General features: G+C 45.9%; 1 protein-coding gene across 11 annotated transcripts in view; it reads right to left on the bottom strand.

Annotated features, from left to right (window-relative positions):
- Positions 1-19,431, bottom strand: part of BCAS3 (BCAS3 microtubule associated cell migration factor) — a 300,833-nt gene that overhangs the window by 10,962 nt on the left and 270,440 nt on the right. For 5 of the 11 annotated variants that reach the window (XM_041425421.1, XM_041425419.1, XM_041425418.1 and 2 more), the window contains 2 exons: positions 11,498-11,665; positions 6,146-6,211 (listed from right to left, as the gene is read on the bottom strand). In XM_041425421.1, the coding sequence (XP_041281355.1) occupies positions 6,146-6,211; positions 11,498-11,665 (234 nt within the window). Of the gene's footprint in view, positions 1-6,145; positions 6,212-11,450; positions 11,666-19,431 lie in introns of all 11 variants that reach the window. The other 6 variants (XM_041425424.1, XM_041425425.1, XR_005954169.1 and 3 more) reach the window with 5 other exon arrangements.

The following is a 19,431-nucleotide window of genomic DNA, read 5'->3' as shown; positions in this document are numbered from 1 at the left end:
CAAATTCAAAGTAAAATGCATGTTTATGACACCTACCACGTCCTGCACCCACGGAACTCTGGGGATATTGCTCAGGAATGCTGGAGGCAACGCTCCTATTCCTGGAACATCTTCTATCCAGAGCAGGTGTGGATCTGAGCATCTCCCTTCCCTGCAGAGCTGCAGCCACTCAGGACACAGATTGTGTCCCAGAGGTAAAGGCAGGGATGGCCAGGAGCCCTCAGGGAGTGCTGGGGGTCCCTCCTCCTCCTCCCTGGGCTCAGCCAAACAGTTCCAGCAAGGAAAAGCTGCCTGAAGGTCAAACTTACAAACCTGGTGATGACCTCAGGGTCTGAGCAGTGACTGCTGACACTGCATGAGAGTTTCACACCTGACCCTCCAAATTTCAGTTCCTTTCCCATCTAAGACCTAATTCTATCCTCTCTGTGATGCCACCTCAGAGTTTGGCCTCCTTAAAACCTCTCAGGCAGGAAGGGAGCCCTGGGGTGGACTCAGAGCTCAGAGTGCCTCTGTGCATGTCCCACATGTGCTCTCTGAGCTCTGACACACACGCACTGCCGAGCTCTTTTCAGAAGTATAAGATTACAAAGCAAAGCCATTCTGGCACAACTTCTAGTGCTTCTGACACAAAGTGGCCTTTTGGGCCAGCGAGAGGCTCTGGGCTGCTCCCCTGGTGCAGATTGATGCTGAGGAGGAAGCTAGACCAGACTGGAATTTGGGTTTGATTCAAAGGAAAAGTTAAAAAAGTTCGGCGGGGGGAGCAGATGCTCAGCTGGTCCAAATCAGGAGAGTTTTGTTGAAGCTCACGAAATGATGTCACCACAGCCTCAGCCCTGCCTGCTCATCTAAACAGTTCAAGGCTCTTGAGTTGGGAGAGCTCAGGTGGAGATCAGGAGCAGCCTCCTCCTCCCACCTCCCTGGCAGCAGTTCAGTGTCACTGAGGAGCTCCAAACCATCCTAGCTCTGAATGCAATTTATTCAGTTTATTCACTCAGTTTTTTAAAAGATGATGTTGACACGGCTGCTTTAAGCAGACCAGCTTTGTAAACACAGCCCTAATTTTACAAAGCACTCAGAGCTTGCAGCCATTCCCTTAAAATCACAGCTCTGCCTTGGCTGAGTGTTAACCCAGCCTGGAAAAACACCAGCCCAGTCTCGTGGGCTCTCTCTCTTGCAGGGCTGCTTGAGGCTCTCAATCCACTCTCTCTTATTTATATAGCCCCAAATTCTGATGTTAGACATAAATATGAAAGAGCCTTGATAAAAATGGCATTCAAAGCTTAATTTGTCCCTTTGTTAAAGGAGCTGTTGAACAGAGCAATTCACATTTGTGCTCCTGAAACCAAAAGGCAGCTGGAAATAGTAAATTCAACATTTTGCTTTTTGAAAGTCATATTTTAAAAATTGTTCCAAGCACTGATTCTATTACACTCCATCTTTGTAGCTGCACTCTTACCAAGGTGTGGGTGAGCTGCAGCTGGTGGAGGAGCTGGTGGAAGGTAACTCTGTGTAAAATCTGAAAGACCTAATGGCAAACCAAGGCATTCCTCTGGTCACATCCCCCAGAAAAAGCAATTTAAATCATGATTTTTGCCTTACATTTAGGCACCTGGCAGTGAAGTTCACATAAATGCCTGCTCCTCGTGCTGTGGTCTTCTGCAGACTTTTTGCTCACATTTTGGTGGGTGACCAGCCACATTTCCAAAAAGACAAACCAAAGAGACAACACGGTCCTGGCATGATTTAATCAAAATATTGTTTTTTTTTCCAGAGGGTGTGGATAAAAGTAGCCCTGAGTGGAGGACAAAAGGCACCCCCAAATTTTACATTAGGGGTCTGTCCCTGCACAATTCACCTCCGTGGCTGCAGATGAGGGAAGAAGGCTGCAAGGTTAATTTATTTCTTGATTTTTGCTTCCAAATGTCATTTCTACCTGACAAGGTGGGAGCACCCAGCAGGAACAGCTGTGGCATGTAGGAATAGGTGGGAGATGCCATCCATGGGAATGCTGTGCTCTGCCTGAGGAGAATTCCAGCACAGCAACATGCCCAAGCCTCCTCCACAACAGGGCAATCTTTTTAGGAAATGCCACCATTTCCATGCCACCCACCCCAGCCAGGGCTCTCCATCCTGGCTCCTGGATCCCCTGTTATGCCACTGAGCTGGAGCAGAGGCAGCAGGGCAGGTCCTGCCTGCAGCCTTCCCACAAAAAACATCTTTGGAAAGGGTCAGAGAAGTGATACTGACCCTCTGTCTTTCACAACACCATCGAGTTTTGGTGTAAACACAGAGTTCATGTGTTGGGCAGTTCCTGAAAAAGTCACTGACCAAGGGAACAACAAATAAATATCCCAAATAAGTAAATAAACAAATAAAAGAAGATGGTGTTTTAGCTTTGGGAGTCTTTTTGGAAAATGGCATAAAATAGGTCACACAGAAAAAGGCAGCAGGCAGTTTGTGTCCTGAGGTGGGCTCGGGGAGGTGACAGCATCAGGAGCTCCCAAATTCAGGATCCTTCCACAACAGCAGATAGTTGCTCCTAAAATTGCATGGAAAAACTAATTCCCCCCTGCCCAGGATGCAGGAGAGATGGAAGGGAAGCTGCTCCTGCCTGTGGTGGGAAATGCCTTGGAGGGGTCTGAGGAACACAGAGAGCACCAAGCGCTGCCCCTCAGTGAAAGGACAGCACTGGAAAGCACAATAGAAGCAACAGGAGTTGGGGAAAAAGCTATTTACTATTTTAGCAGTTTTTACTCTTTTTCTAAGCTACCTCATGTGTTCCCAAGCATAAAACCACCAGTGATGCCATTTCAGAGGGCACCAGCAGAAACACAGAAAAAAGCAGCTGCTTTATGATCTTTCTGCCTTTGTGTTTTGCCTCAACAACTTTTTCACTCTCTGCGAATGCACAACCTTTACACAGCCCCATTTTTACTGAAAGAATCTCCCTTTTGGAGGCTCAGCTACCTGCCTGAACATCTGCAGGGGGCTGAACACATTCCCCTTTTATGGGGAAGCTTCAAACAGGGTTTCTTCATTTTCAAAATGCTTCCAAGCAATTTGTCATTTTCCTTCCTCTTACATTTTTAATTTTTTTTTTTTGTCAGTGGATGGTGCACACAATATTGAGCAATAATAACCAGAGGAGGATGAAAACTGCAGCTTGAGAAGCGAGCTCAGGATATGATTCCTCCTCACCGGATGCCTGGAAGATGTCACTGAAATTCTCTCTCCCTTAGTGCAACCCGTGTGGAGCCAATATGAACTCCCAGCAAAGTGCTTAAAACCCCATTATTTATAATAACTGTTAAATGATGAGACATTGTTTACCCAGATTGCAAGATAAATTCTCACTTACAGAATGCTTGCCTGACCGTCCTGAACGTCATCTGGTTTTTATTTAAATGCAAAATGAAATTAGGCTCCCAATAACACAGCAGAAGAATTCAATAAGATGGGGCTTTTCACTTACAGTTTAATATTAACATTTTCCCATAAATGTTAATGAATAAAAGTCTACTGTTTTATATATTATCCATGGTGGGGAGACAGCAGGCTAGGAATGGAAGGAAAGCTAATCTTTTCATACCACAAATTAGGATATATACTTCAAGGAGGACTAAGTGTTCCCAGCATTGCCAGGGACCTGGCCACAACCCTCCTTCCTCCAGGGGCAGCCACCAGAGCTGATCCCATGGGGATGCTCCAGGGAGTCTCCACTGATCACCGAGATCCTCCCCCAGCCAAAATCCCTTTGGCTTTGTTTCTCATTTTCCCTGGCCCTCTCTTTCTGCCTGCCCACATCCCCCAAGGCACACTGTGAACATCGAACATCCAACACCATCAGCGCCCAGCAAGCCCTGATGCTCCCAGACTCCAGCACGGAGAACAAGGCAGGATTATTGGGAGAATCAGGTGACTCTGTGTGATATTCTGTTAGAGAAAGGTGCAGGGTGATGGGAGGTGACAGGGAATGATCCAGCATCCAGAGGGAGAAGTACCTGGAGCAGATCCTCTGGTGGAAGAGGGGCTGAGAGGACCACAGGAAGAGGGAGAAGTACCTGGAGCAGATCCTGTGGTGGATCACAGGGTTGGCTCACACTGCAATGTTTGCATTGCCTTGGCTCTTGATTTCCCATTTACTGCAGAGGGTTTGCTGTGTTAATGTGTATTTTGCTGTTTGGTGACTCATACTTCACCTTACCTCTCTAATAAGTGTTCATTTAACAGTTTGACTGCTTAACAATTTATTGCACAAATGGGTTTCCATTCCACAGCCTCCTCTCCCATCTCCCCTGGAGAGGGCAATACATAGTTTATGAGAGCTCTGTGATGGCCTGTGCTGCACATCCCAAAAATCAGCAAATGCTCAACGGCTCTCTGGGGCTGCTGGGCTTGGGAGGAGGGACAGGAACTGTCTTGTCTTTATTCTGCCACCACCTCAGCAGCTGCAAGAGGTTTTGGCTCACAAAACAGCTGTAAAAATACCAGTCCTGGTTCAAATGCTGGGACCCGAGGGCTCTTATACTTACTGAGAGAGATATGCTTGCCATAAGTCATATCCTACACAAAAACACCACAGAAAGACTCCTAAAAGGAATGACAAGGTAATTACAGGAATTACAGACGGAAAAATCCCGTTGTCTCCTGCCCCCTTCCCTGTGTGGGACCGCTCGGTGTGGGGCAGGCTTCAGGCCTCAGACTTTTAAAGGGAAGATTTAATAAACACTGAGAAATATTTCTAAATATTTAGAAAACCCAAAATAACAGATTTCCAAGCCAAGCTGTGCAAACAGAAAATGAATTTAGGAAACTTGTTAAAAACCCAACAGCTTTTGCGTGCACCAAAACACATTTGGGTAGCAGGAATCACCTTGTGGGCAGGATGCTGCAAGCAGATCTGGGAGGATGCTCAGCCCTGGGGGAATACCTTACCATGGCTCTCCTCTTGCTGCCCCTGGAATCACCAGCAGCAGCCTCAGGGATGCAAAGAGCTTCATGCTTTAGGAGGGACTCAGCAGACAATCAAATGTGAGCAAAGCCAAGCCAGACAGGACAGAGCTTTGAATTTTCCTGTGAAATTCTGGAGTGCTGCAGTTAATTTGCTTAATTATTAGGAGGGAAAACCACAACCCCAAGCAAACAAAAAAAAAAAAAACCCAACACAGCAGCAAATCTCCAAGGGAAGAAGGGAACTGTGTCTCTGTTCACTGCTTTTGAGACAAAGCACTGGAAGAAAAATGTCCAGTTCCAATAATGTCATAACCTGATTACAGCCTGACCAGAAGAGCTAAAACACTTGCAGAACAATGAGTAAGAAATTAAGTTTTAAATTGAGTGCTGGCCCTATCTCGTGTCACTTCTTTATATTCCAGTAGAAAGGACACTGCTGAGCTCATTTCATATCGAGCAGAGTGAGATGCCTGGATGCAGACACCATTTAGTCATCTCCTATATGTTCCTCCCCATTTCTTCCTCCGGGAGGAATGACAAATCCAGGAATGTGACTGCACTTTGTTTTATTATGATATTGATTTTTCCTGCAGAGGGGAAAGTGCATTTATCCCCCAGGTCCGTGTACTGGCAGGGAAGGGTTAACAAAATGTTTATCACAAAGCTGGCTTCAGAGTTGAAAGTAATGTGATCAGTAATGAATTTTGTGTTACATTAGGTTGTATAAATGGACAGACAAGCGCAGACAACAAGTGGCCAGGAGTCGGGGCTAATCTAATGATGTAAAAATAGAGACAGCACCAATTATACTTGGGGCCAGCTCAGAGCTCCTGCAGGGACTGCAAATGAATAGGTACAAATCAAATTACTGACTAATAGACGCACTACAAGAGAGGGCAGTCAATGCTAAATACATTAGGGCCTTGTGACCTCTCTGCTCTGAACAGCAGAATCCTAAATTTGACTTAAAAAAAAAAAAATCAAAGAAACTCTTGTTCATTTAAGGAGAGCAACAGAACAATGTTATTTGTGAAATGACTTGAGACACTTTGATATTTTTTGGTTTGTCCCCCTGTGGCCACGTTAGGTACGTGGCCCTTGGAAAGCTGAGAGAGGGTTTGCTTTTAGAACAAGGGAAAATACTCTTTGTGCAAAAGTTAAGACCTGATAACAATACAGTTATGTTACATACCAAAACATTTCAAAGCCATGTGCCTCTTTGTGGTGATGTTTTTTACTGCTACTTCACCGGCTGTGTCTGTATCAAAAATAAAATATTTCTTAAATAAAAAGGCCTTGATTTAATGAGAAGATAAAGAAAAGGAATCTCCCCACACCACAGTTGATAATAAGCAAATGCAGTTGATCAAGATTGTTATCAAATGGCAGAAAGTCAGAGGTGTCTTGTGGCATCAGTGCTCCCTTTGGAATTTTTCTACAAACAGCAATGAACCTGAATTCACATCAGAAATATTCATGGTATCAGCATTCACACCCCCTCCCCCTTAAATAATGAATGACCTGGAAGAAATTCCAGCAAAACCTCCCAGGGCTGGTGGCAAGATTGGATTTGGAGACATGGGAAATAACTGGGAAATTAAAAATGCCCTTGCTGGACCTGCCCAGGGCTGTGGGATGGGGCTGCTCAGTGACACCTTTGGACAGGAGAGAGCAAAAAACCCACACTGAAGTGCTTGAGATCCCAAAATGTGTGCAAGGCCAAGGCTCCTCTCATCCAGCACTTCCAAAATGGTGGCTCCTGAAGAGTCTGAATTTTCCTTTCTTTTCAACCAGTCCCATCCAAATAAACCTTTTGTAGGAAGAACTGCACTGAGCTCCCAGACTTATTGGAGGGGGTAATTTAATCTCTGACCCTGGGATGAATATTCTGAAAGTTCAAAGGCTGCTTTTAGCATCGATGTTATTTGATCCACCAGTGGGTTTGCTGCCCAAGCTGGTTTTGCACTGAACCTATGCAGAAATCTCCTGGCAGAAATGCTCTTCAGGGGGAAAATAATTTGCTCTGTGTATCTATAGCCCACACCTGAGTTAGGATAAAAAACAGCTGAGGAGAGAGAAGGGGAAAATTGTCTTAGAAAAATTAAAGAGGAAGGAAGGAAGAAAGGATAGAAGGGAGGGAGGGAAGGAGAGAGGGAGGGGAAGGTACCACTGAAAGCTCAAACTCTCTAAAGGGCTAATCCTATTTCTGAAACTAAATGTACAGGTATATCAGTGTCCAGGTGGCTGCTGATCTTGGAATAAACCCTGTGAGCATGGATATTTTCTCCTGTGGAAAAAACCCCAGGAAGGATGGTCCTTGAACAGGAGCCACCTTGCTCTCCTCCCTTTGCTTCCCACCTCAGCCAGGCACTCCAGGAAATGTGTGACTTCCCTTCTCCAGCCCCCAAATTTCACAGGAAGGTTCCAAAACCATCCCTCTGCAAAGCTCAAAGGTGTCCAGACCCAAGTTAGGCTCAGGCTTTGGGCTTTGGCTGGGGAGCAGGACCCAAAGTGCCTGGAGCCCCCATCCCAGGTTTCCTACAGGCCATTCCCTAACAGCACATCTAATTAGCTCCACTTACTTACATCCCATTAATCAGGTTAAAGAGTTTGCTTCAGCATATGAGCTTCCTTCAGCGCATTATGAGTCTGTTCATGAAATTTGGAAGGAATCCAGGCAGTTTCCTCTGAGGTGCACCTCACTGTGGGTGAGAGCTGACTTGGAGGCTTGCAGGAGTTTTGGAAGAAAGATGCATTTCAAAAAACAACCTGTTGCTTCCCTACTATAGGCTGGTTTTAAATATTAAGCCTGGAAGTGATCAAAATACACTGGAAAGCTTAAAAAATGTACTTGCTGAAGGAATAGGTGAAGCAGAGGATTTATTAATTAGTCTTTTTGGATGGAAAGATTTCTAGCCTGAGCTGACAATTTCCTCCTGCCCAGTTTGAGTGGAATCCTGTCAGAGATATTTGTCTTCTGGAAGCAGAGTTTCATAAATCACAGTCCTAGGGTGGTTTTTGTTTTTGGGGGGGAATGCAATATGAAGCTCCAGCACGCACTTAAGAACTGCACTGCAAATGTAAATATTGTAGCTGCTTGAAAACAAAGCTTTGCAAGCAAAAGAGGGCACTGACCACTAACATTTGTGTCTAGACTTGCATAATTTTTTCTTTTCAGTGAGAGTTTGACAGAAACTGGAACAGCAAAAACATCTTTTTTGCATCTTTGCCAATTCATGCTTCCTTGGAATTAAATGTGTATCTGGGCTGACAGCTTATGTACAGCAGACTCCACTTCAGATAGACATGGGTCATCTGAATAATTGGATAACAAGGGGAAAAGCTGGTTTCCCAATCAAGCCAACTAGCTGGACAACTGGAGTTATCATTTAGGTCACAAGGAAAGGAGATTTTTGGGGGGGTTTTCCAGCCCTGCTTCTTCTCCCACCCCCTGTCCGACAGCCCTTGGCACGGAGTGGGAGGTGGAACAGCCCCATCTAATCCCCCCTTCCTGCAAATGCCAGATTATTCCTGACGTTTTCAGCATCCTCCAGCTGGATTTTCGTGCTGTGACCAACCTTGGGGTATTTCTGCCCCTGCAGTAGCCAGAGCCAGGGTTAGTGCTGCCAGCCCTGCTTTGCAATGCAGCGGGGCAGGTACAAAACAAAGACTCTGGGAATGTCAGCTCCCCAGAGTGCTCTGTGCACCACAGCACACACTTCCTGCACACCACTGCAGCCTATCAGCCCTGATTTCTATATAAACCCACGTGTCAGCTATGCCCTAACAGTTAAGGCATTAAAAGAATCTATTTATCTCTTGCCATTAAGTGCATGTCAGGACCAGTCGAGCACTTGACAAAGTCTCACTGTCCACCCTACTGCCCAGTTTTTGCCCACACATTGGACCCCAGCACTGCACATGCACAAATTTTCACATTCCCAGCTAGAAATGTTCATTAATTTGTGCTGAGGTTTGAGTAAGATTTTGCAAGTTTTGTTAAATCTCTGCAAAATCTCTTTAAGGACTGAAGAGAATCCACGGAGCACAATCAGAGGTTAAAGCATGCAAAACATAAAGGCATGAATAAATTAAGTTATTTTAGGATTATTAAAAGGATTATAAATTCCACAATTTTGAGTCCAATGCAGAAATATAAACACTGGTTTTGAAAGAAGCAGCAAGACAGACAACAAACAAAACTCCAGTGTCCTTTTCTGCTGAACTCTTTGCTGTGGTGAGTGGGCAGCAGAGAATCCAAGGAGGAAAACTGAGTTTTTTCAAAGATAATTCAGTTCAGCCAAGCTGGGTTATGATATAAGTGGTTTGGGGGAAGTGAAAACTCTCCTACTTGTTATGAGCCAACAAAGACACCTTTTTTTTTGAAGTGAGGGTAATGCAGCTACACACTTATCTCTGCCCATTTATTAAGCAGCAGACAGATGAGAGCCCTTCCCTGTGCTCCCCAGGCTGAGGAATGGTGCTGGCAGCCAGCTCCAGCCCTCTCCCTCAGTGAGTGCAGCTCTCCAGGTACATCTGAGCAGGGGAGAACTTTTTCTGTCTGTCTGCTAAAGAGGAACAGCTCAAGAGCTGTTAGGGGATGGAAGTGGAAAGGGCACGGGAGTTCACCCTCTTATCACCAGGTTTTCTCTGCTGCTCTGAGTCACCACATGCCCAAATCCTGAGAATAAAGTGTGTTAGTGGTGGAGAGAATGCCACGACAGGCAGGGCAGCACAGAGTGTTAATGACAGGGAGAGGAGGGTGGTGGGATGGGGTGAGCTGGGTCAGTGCTCATGTTACTCATTATTGCTGCGTAAAATCACTGCTCTGAGATGGCATCTATCTTACACTCATTAGGGAGATTTATGGGGCTGGAGCAAGGGCTGGGAGAAATCTCTCTGGATGAATATTAACTCAGTGATGGCATCTCTATAAACAGCTCCTTTCTGTCTTTACACCTGCAGGACTGTGAGCCTCATCTTATGCCAAAGAAGCTGGGACTGGCTGCCATCAGCTGGATTTGGTGAAAATGGAAGGAAAATACAGAGCCCTGTCTCTGACAAAGTTCTTGGTTTACAATATAATACACTGTCAAGTCTCCAGGGCAGTCAGTCACCCTAACCTGGCCCATCTGGAAGGCTTCAGCTTTCAGAGGAGGTATTCCCCTCACCTTTCCCCTTCCACAGACAGTCTGAGGGGTGCTGACCCATTATCAGCAGTGGATGCCCTCCCAAAGTTCACACTGATCACAGCCTGGGTCAGTAAGTGATGAAATATGTGCCTTTCTCTATTTTCATAGCCTGCTTTTTCCACCTTCCCCAGCTCTTTACAGACATGAGCTGATTGAAGTCCACACCAGCAAAGTGAGGCATCTCTATCCTCACTGCTCTGCTGGAGCTCTGGACTCCTGGACTCATGAAGTGTCCTGGCCAAGGCAAAAAGCTGGTGAGGATTTGCACCAGAGCTGCAGCAGACTCACCCCCAGTTCTCAACCAAGCTTTTCTGTTAATTCCAAATCCAAGTCACCCTTTGATTTCATCCCTCTCAAGATGGAAAGCAGAGGAAGGCAGCTGAAAAGGTGACCAGCTGGGTTATGAAGGGGTGTCTGCACTGGTTACTGCTGCCTGGACCTGCAGGCAAGGGCTAAAATCCTGCTCCTCTGCATCCTTCTCCTCCAGTTTGGTACCTGCTCCACAGTGAGCAAAGTCAGGATGTGCCCTGATGGGAGAGACTTCTCGAGGAGCAGGGAGAGCTCAGAGCAGCACAAGACCCTCAGTGACACAAGGGCAAGAGCAAAAGGAAGAGACAGCTCCTGCTCTTCCTGAAAGATCCATAGGTGGGCATTCCCACACCTTCTTGCTGGTTTCTCCTCTTTTGCCTTCCCAGGCAAGCTGCCACGAGAGTGAGAAGTGAGTTGGCAGCTGATGTTAGGGGCCACCATCACTCTGAGGTGTTTTTACTGGAGGTGTTTTTTGGAACAAGTCGAAATTAATGGAGACAATAAAGCTGCAGTAACTGCGCTTTAATTTCTGAGCATCTCCTACCACGGGGCCCCTCCTGACAGCCTAATCTCTGATGTGCCATTCCATTTACTTAAACAGATGATACAATTTATCAATATAATGGACACTGATGAAGATGGATTAATTTGGATTACAGAACCAGCGCTTCACAGTGGCTCTGCTGAGGACACAAAATGAGGATATGTGTGATTATGGCATTGTTTGGAGCAGGGCAGCAATCTGCACTGCAGGGGATGCAGCAGAGCCCTTGTCCCAGCTATATGATAAGGAAGCTTCATGTGCCAATATCTCAGACTGTGTTTATGTGATCTACCACTAACTTCCTTTTATAAATGACTTCTGTCCCACTGAGATCCCCACAAAAGTCAATTAATCAGACAGAATGAGAGAGAGAGAGAGAGAGAGAGAAGGAGCGTACAGAGAAAAGAAAAAGCGAGACTAAAAAAAAAAAAAAAAAATTAAATAAAAATCACCATTGGGTGAGATGTACGTGATCTCTGATCACACCTCTTCTTTGTACCTGTTCCTGATCCCACCATGTCCCTGCTGGGGGACTCGCACATCGCGTCGGCCAGGCGCTCCCGCAGCCCCTCCTCGCTGTGCTCCATGGAGGACATGTGGCGCAGACCGAAGTTCTCGGGCCAGCTCCCACACACCTCCAGCAAGGTCACGCTCCGGTCGAAGGCACCTTCAACAGACAAACGGGACACGTGTGGGACACCAACCTCCTGCTGCGTGTGCCTGGAAAGACGGGTTTAGCACGGGAGTTGAAAGGTTGGTGTTACAGCACAGCACGGCTGAACCCTAAGTATGAGCCAGCTTCGACCAAGCAGCTGCAATCAAAAAGGGGAAATTAAAATACAGACTGGTGAGAGTCAGGAAAGCAGCACAATAACACAAATGTGAATGGCATGTATGTATTTTTGTGTTAGACAACCAGGAATTATTTTTGAAGTCGATTAGTCTTCCACTGGGATGCTGCTGAGATGCTTCTTCCCCCTCCTCATCTTGGACAATGGAAAGAGTTATTTTGCCTTTGCTAATGGGCAGGAATTTTACCTAAATTCCCTTTCCTGCTCTGAAACAGAGAAGAGGCAGAGCTGCCTTGTGCTGATGAAGGAACAAATCGATCCCTTCCCTCAGTCTGGGATATCTGTGGGTTTTCTCTGCTCCTGCACTGGGAAGTTTTAGCTCAAACGTGCTCTAACAGAGGCTTTTTCACCAGCAGCCCCTGCTGAAGACTCTGGTTCTTGTGAGAGAGAGCACGTACCTACAAAAGATCCTCCAAATAATTCCTTGACTTGCAGTTATTACCTCATTCACAGCAGGGTATGATGTTCTGCCGAATGCAAAGATTAGATTCTGAATTCAGGATCACTTCAAAGTACAAATTAAAATTATTCTCCTTTATTATACAGCAAGTCTTCTGCGAAGGCTTACTTAAATCATTCCCACTTGGAACAAGATTACAGTTATGCTTTGTTCCTTCAAGCACATACCATTTACTCCACTATTAGGTAACTGAATACGCAGCGTTCGTTGTGCCTGGTTTCTGCCAGCCTGCCGAGGGGAAAAAACGCAAATGCCAATGTTTCTCAGAGTTAAAAGTACATGAAACACGTCCTTGTTATCAGGCCTTTGGTTTTCCCCTTTGATCAGCCGTCAGAAACTATCTACACTTGTAGTCTGTGACTGTACAGCTTCACAGCACACTCCCTGCCACTGACAGGTGGTAATAGAAAGGGTGAGAGACCGAGCCCCGCGGCAGGCGGCCCTTCCTCTGATAACGCCCCAAGTACCGGCTGATAACGTTGGTAAACACTCGGCCAGCCAGTTCATCCATACATCAGCAAAGAGGGGCCAGATAATTCTCAGCTCTAATGGCACGGGCTGAAGCGCCAGGGCTGGCATTCAGGGATTTATATGGGCTGCAGTGGTGACTCCTGGCTCCTGAATTTCATCGGTGTTGATTTATCTCCTGGCCTGGCTGCGGAGTGGATTCCTGGCACTGGAAAACCATCAGCACTGAGATGGACTCCACCAAAAGGGACCCTGGCTCTCTGTGATGCACGCACTTGAACTCTGGATGAATCCCAGTTTCACCCCAGACGAGGAATGACCAAATATTTCAACTTCTAATGGCTCTCTGGATTTATAAGGTTGCTTCAGTCTACTAGTTTGTTTTAAAGCGAGGGTTCTTGAAGCTTGTTTGAGAAAATGCAGGGAGGAGGTGAAGTAATTTTGATGATGTTTAAATCTCTACAGCATTTTCATAATGTCAGCCTTCCTAAAGGCAGGAGGAAAAGCAAAATTTGGGGGGTTTTTTAAGCTTTTTTCCCCCCAAGTCATCCTTCTACAGTTTCATCAGCCCTGAGACCCCCTCTCCAAGCCCCACGGATTTCAGTTGTTTTTGACAGAGCTGTTCATGTACCCTGAGAGTGATCAGGGGGACTTTAAAACCTGCTTCCCAAACCTCAGGGAAGCAGCAGGGACACGATGAGCTCCCACAGGTTTGCAGGGCTGTGCCAGAGATGAGAAATCTCCTCTTTCCTGGTGTCAGCCCTTATTCCAAAAGTGAGAAATGGGAGCATTTCTGCTCCTATAAGCAGACATATGAATAATAAGGCAAATGGCTTTTGAAGCTCTGCCAAGATGCCTGCTTGTGTGTACAGGGAGAAACTTCATGGAGTGCTGGGCTCTGGCTCCTGAGATCCTTGAGTGAGAGCAAAGGAGACAAGTGCAGTGTTACCTCTGCAATCAGGGCCAGGAGCTGCCAAAACTTCTTAGCAGCAACGTGTGAGGCTGCAAGTGTTAATGCAAATGCAGGTTAGAGGGATTAACTGCACTGAAAGTTTGCTTGTAAAAAAAAATGTAGGGCTGGGGAAGCTGTAGTTTTATCTTTCCTCCCTTTTCACTCCTTCTCCGTGGTAGCAGTGCACATCTGGCAAGAGCATTGATATCCAGACATCCAGCTGGGATTCAGCAGCCACCACTGCAGCCCGTGGGTGATTGCTCTGCCTGCATCAAGCAGGGGAGGTCCTTTGCACCTTCATCTGCTCTGTGGAGCCCACAAATTCCCCCTAATTTCAATACATTGATAAAATGGGTTCCAGGTAAAGCTGAACATGCAGAGTGTGACTCAGGCTGTTCAGGATGTGGGGGTAGAAAAGGGGACCTTGCTTGAGCAGGCAGGCTCTTTCCTCCTGTAAATCCCCAGCTCTGTCCCTCTCTGATGTAAAACAAAATAGTTTCAAGAAAAACAAGATTTATTGTCACGGACCTTCCTCTTCCTCTTGCCAGTGCATCAGCAGACAGCACATGTATCAGAGTAAAAGAATTCAATATTTTTTTCAAGGCAGAATTAAGTTCTGGCTATTTTTACACCTTGGAAAGTGACTCCGGAGAGTGTGACATGGCAATGGGCTGGGTGCTGCCAGGAGCCTTTGGGTGCTTTGCCCTGCCTACATCATTCCCTGCACACATCACTCCCAAGAGCACACGGGCTAATGGCATTAAACATCCACTGATAGCAGCTCACCCTATCTCTGCTATTTATTATATTGTAATCTCTCCTTCTGGCTGCCTCGCTCTCCCCTTTTCAATCCCAGTATCTCACTTGATAAGGTATCGAATTCCCCATCGCCGGCCAGCGAGGAGTTTACAAACAAACCTGGGTGGAGAGTGCTGCTCCCAGAATGGCCAAAGCCACAACACAACCACGGAACCAACGGGGCTGAGAAAGCTCCTGCTGATCCCAGGGATTCCTGAGGGCTGGGGGGAGGCAGCCTGCTGAAACCCTCCTGACAGCCACCAACACCAGCCCCTGATGTGGGAGCCCAGAGTTGCCTCTGTCCCCCAGCCTGGACACAGCCTTGGTGGAGAACAGGCCCCACCTCAAAGGAGTAATTCATTCAGGAATAAAGGGGGAGAAAAGCAGGCATTATGTGAGTCTGGCAATTACTTGTGAAATCCTGGTGGAATCTCATTAAATCACCGAAAAGAAATCTTATTGACTTAAAGTTGTGTCAGTATTTCATCCTATTGCATGGTGCTTTCAAGCCTGCAGAACACTCACTTCTCCGTTATTTAATGAAGATGAAACTGGGTGGGAATGAAGATCATCAGCCTCCTGTGTATGATGTCCAAGCATCACCTCAGAACCCCAAATCCACCCAAATGGAACAAGCAGGACCCTTATCTTAACCACAGAGGTCAACAGTGCTTTGTTTTGCAATTCCAGCCCAAATGCTCTGAGCTAATTCTGCTTCATACACAGAATTTTCCTAATAAAATTTTAATTTTTGCCTGAAATCAATCTCCCACTTCTCTCTTTCCACAGACATTTGCCTCTCAAGGAGCACCACCCTTTTCTTTTGCCACTGCTGATGGAGCAGAATCAGGTTCCCATCTTCCTGCTTAACATTTCTTGCATTTTATTAATGGCAAAGGCTTCTGTCATTACTCACACCAAATTACCTTGCTTAGACACACAGGATTTGTCTCTAGCACTACAATTGTTTCAAGGCTTTTAATATAAAAGCAAAATAAATTTTACTGAAGAAAGGAAAAGAAAACCCACCCTAAACCTTGGAAATATCCTTTTATTTCAAAGCCCCACCAACCAAAAGCAAGAAAACCAGAGAAACTTCTCCTCTCTAGTAGTAAAAAGTATTTTTACAAAATGTTTTAATGCTTCTAGCGTGTTATTTTTCTAAGTCAAAATAGCTAAGCTAAATCTTTCACCATAGCTCTTTAATTCAAAAGCCAGGGGAAATTTTTTTCATTAAACCTCTGGACGGCTTTGTTTAAAATATGAAATCAAGTAGCTCCATTTCCTGTCTTCTAAGGAACAGTAAATCAAAAAGAGAACGTTCTCCAAAAATATAGTAATGGTTCTATTAAAGAGCTTGACAGTTTTGAGCCTCACCTTGCACATTGCAACATACGTGTGAGCAAAAACAGCAGAGCCAAGAGGAGGGGAAACGACCTGCCAATTTTAATTGATAAAAGATGCGCCCTGATCCATGGCATGCCTTGACCCTGCGTGATGTCAGACCCTGAGGAGCAACCAGAGGGACAGAAGGGTTGCTCATCACCTGTCCTGCTTCTCCTGGCTTTTCCAGAAGCAGGAGTGGACTCTGGAGGGACTCTGGCTGGTGACCACAGCAACGCCTCGGCCGGGAGCGGGAACCCCCGGGCGTGAGAGGAACCAGGGCATGGAAACTCCTGGCCCAAAGCAGTGAGTCAAACTGCACATACCTCGTTTGAACATGAAAGGTTGAACTTTCCTACAGGCTCTGCCAATTCCCTTCCCTGCCATAACTTTGGGAATGCCACAAAGCGGCCGCTCTGAGCACTTGACGGGGAATCTGGGTAAATTCTTTATTTCAGTGTGGAGAAGCATCATCCTCCTGACCTGCCCTGGATCTGGTGGGTCTGTGCTCCTCTCCTGTGCATGGCTCACACGCTGCCACCCCTCTCTCCCACAGCACAGCAGCTACCAAGGGACAGAAGGCTGGTACACCGAGGTGTGAGCGTTAATTATTGCCTTTGGAAACCACGGCAGGAGCCACAGCCTTTGGAGTGACTCTGCTCCCTGTCATCCTCCCTCCCACAGGGCTTCTTTTTTTCCAGAACCGCTCACAGTTCTGCTATAAACAGGACATTACTCACCAGCTCTGTATCCTGTGAGTGCATTTAATTAATGGAGCCTTCAGCCGGGGTACCCGGTCCCACAGGCAACCAACACTTCCAAATGCCTTTGAACTCTTGGCTAAGTGAGGCTGAGAAGTCACTCATCCCTCCTCAGCACCGCAGACTTGTAAACAAAATTGCTGTTTATTCTCTGTCAGGATTTCTAGATGAGTTTGGGGCAGACCCACAGCTGCCAGGAGGAGCCCAGCAGCTCCAGGATGGATGCTCAGGGAGGAGGTTGCCCAACCACTGCCCACGTGGCCACGAACTCAGCACAGTGGCCCAGGCAGTGTTGGCGATGTCCAGGATCATGGTGCAGGTCCTTAGGGATCATCCCACCCTCCTCCTCCTCCCCACATCCCAACAAACTCTGAATACCCCAGTGCTCCTGCACAAGGGGTTAACCAGGGGCTCAGGAGATTTGGGATGGTCAGGAGCACAGCCAGCCATCACAGCCGTCCTTGAAGGCTTGCAAATGCCAGCAAGGCTGCAATTTTCAGAGCTGGAGCAGCGAGATATTTTTATAAATACATAAATCTTTTCAAGGAAAAACAAATATAGAGAAAAGAATGTAAACATTATTGTAAAATGCATAATAAAATGTCTGTTGTTTGTTAATTTTGCTCCTTATTATCCAGCCTATCTGTACCACCGATGTTGAAACATTTGCCTTTTAAATTTTTTTTTTAATACTCCCTTATTCATTTAAAAATAGTTTCCTGCATGTTATATGAATAAGCAAAACCTAAGGTTCTAAATCCAGGGGAACTTTGAAGTATGAAACCCATGGTCTATGGGAACTATGTTTTCATTAATCAAAGTAGATGTTTCTAAAGCCATCAGATTTATCATGACTGGATTTCATATGTGAAACCCAATATACACACAGACATACACTGCTTGTCCTTTTGGATTAGTCCTGACCTTTTACTCTCCTTTCTGAAGGATCTGCCTTTCCTCAGAGCGGGGCTGCCCTGCTTTGCCAGAGGAGCCTTGACAAAGTGCGTTTCCACCTCCCCGCTTTCTGTGTCTGACTACGAGTCTGGGCTAAGGTCAAAACATAAATGATTAAGTGTATTTATTAAACTCTGCCTTTGCCTTGAATGCTCCCAGTGCCTGTCAGATGCCATCCAACTGCAGATTCCTGCTGCCAGCACACCTGGCCACCAAACGAGGGGCCCCGGTGCGACCCCGAAAGTAGAACGGAGCCCCCCAAAGCCCCCCCAGCACTGCCAAGGGCTCCTCCAGCCCTTGCTGAGCTCCTGGCTTCCCCAGGGCATGGAGGTGAGTGCAAGGACATGGGATGGTTTAAAAACTGGAGGCAGGATGTGACGGGCATCCAAAGCAGGGCTTCAAAAGAGAAAACGCAACAAAACGTGCTTGGTGTCAGCAGGGAAATTTGTGTGGTGGCACCAGAATTTTGCAGAATTTGGCAGTATTTTGTAGTAAAACGCGCGCTTGGTGTCAGCAGGGAAATTTGTGTGGTGGCACCAGAATTTTGCAGTATTTTGTAGCACCAGAAGCACAAGACTTTGTCATCTTGTCTTGAAGAACAACACAAGGGGCTGGGACACAGGTGGGTGCTGCCAGAGGTGGCACCCACAGAGAAGATGCAGCTCACCCCAGCCTGAGGAGCACAGTGCACTGAACAACCAGCTGAGAGCATTTTTCCAATACTGGATGCTATTTAGCTGCCTAAAAGCAAAAAGAGATGGAATCTACAGTATAACTGGATGCTATTATGATTTTGAAAACAAAATCACCCTTTGTAATAAAATTAATTTCCAAGAGAAAACTTTCCCCCTCCCCCTTGAACAGCAAGATTTGTGCATATTTTAATGCTTTACAGGATCAGAACGCCTGGAAAAAATCAGGAATGCTACAACCAGCCCCAAGCCCCCTTAGAGATTAACATTTCTTTATATTTAATCCTGGCATAAGGCAGAGTGTCCTGAAGAACCCAGGGTTCTGCACAAGCCTGTGTTACCAGGTATGAATCTGCACAGCAAAAAAACTTCACCTGATGTGCTTTCAACCTCCAGGTTTGGAAATTTCATTAAAAAAGGATTCACTAAAGATCTTCAGCACTTTTTAGTTTTTGCAAGGTTGGAAATGTTTTCTTGTGGTATTCACATACTTATAATTCTCAGTCCTGGTTAAAATTAGAAAATCCAGTAACTTTTTTTTCCCCCCTAGTAAATTTTCCCACTCTCCAAAGATCTACGACTTAGCTAAGCTTACAATAAGATGATTATTGAGATTTTCAACAATGCCTAGGAAATTTAAACACAGAATGAATTCCATTAAATCTCAGTGGAGGTTTTTTTAGACTTCTCCAAATAAAAGCAGCGATTTTAGGATGCTGAAGCCTTTTGTGCTGCCTTTGGTGGGGAAAACGCTGTGTGAGATGCAGGAAGGATACATCTGGTATTTCAGTGACACCACATAATGATCCTTATTCCTTTATATGCCAAGTCATTTCTGAACTCTTGGGAAGAGGTTTGCAGTCATACCCTGTCTTAACGAGGTAGAAATACGCCAATTCCATTGCAGGGGCTGGAATAATATATTACTTCCCTTAAGAAAACAGATTTATCTTGCTTATTATCAATCTCGTGGCATGTGCAAATGCATAGCTATATACACATGTACAGAGGACACATAATGGATTAGAAAAGGCTCATATTTACCCACAAGTAAGGAAAGATCTGACAACTCATCGGGGTTTTTGGGATAACCGAGATCTTATGTTACACTTTG

The sequence above is a fragment of the Onychostruthus taczanowskii genome, unplaced genomic scaffold (genome assembly GCF_017590055.1).
Source record: "Onychostruthus taczanowskii isolate IOZ18803 unplaced genomic scaffold, ASM1759005v1 scaffold89, whole genome shotgun sequence".
In the NCBI taxonomy this organism is placed as follows: domain Eukaryota; kingdom Metazoa; phylum Chordata; class Aves; order Passeriformes; family Passeridae; genus Onychostruthus; species Onychostruthus taczanowskii.
This window is presented reverse-complemented; position numbering and strand designations above follow the sequence as displayed.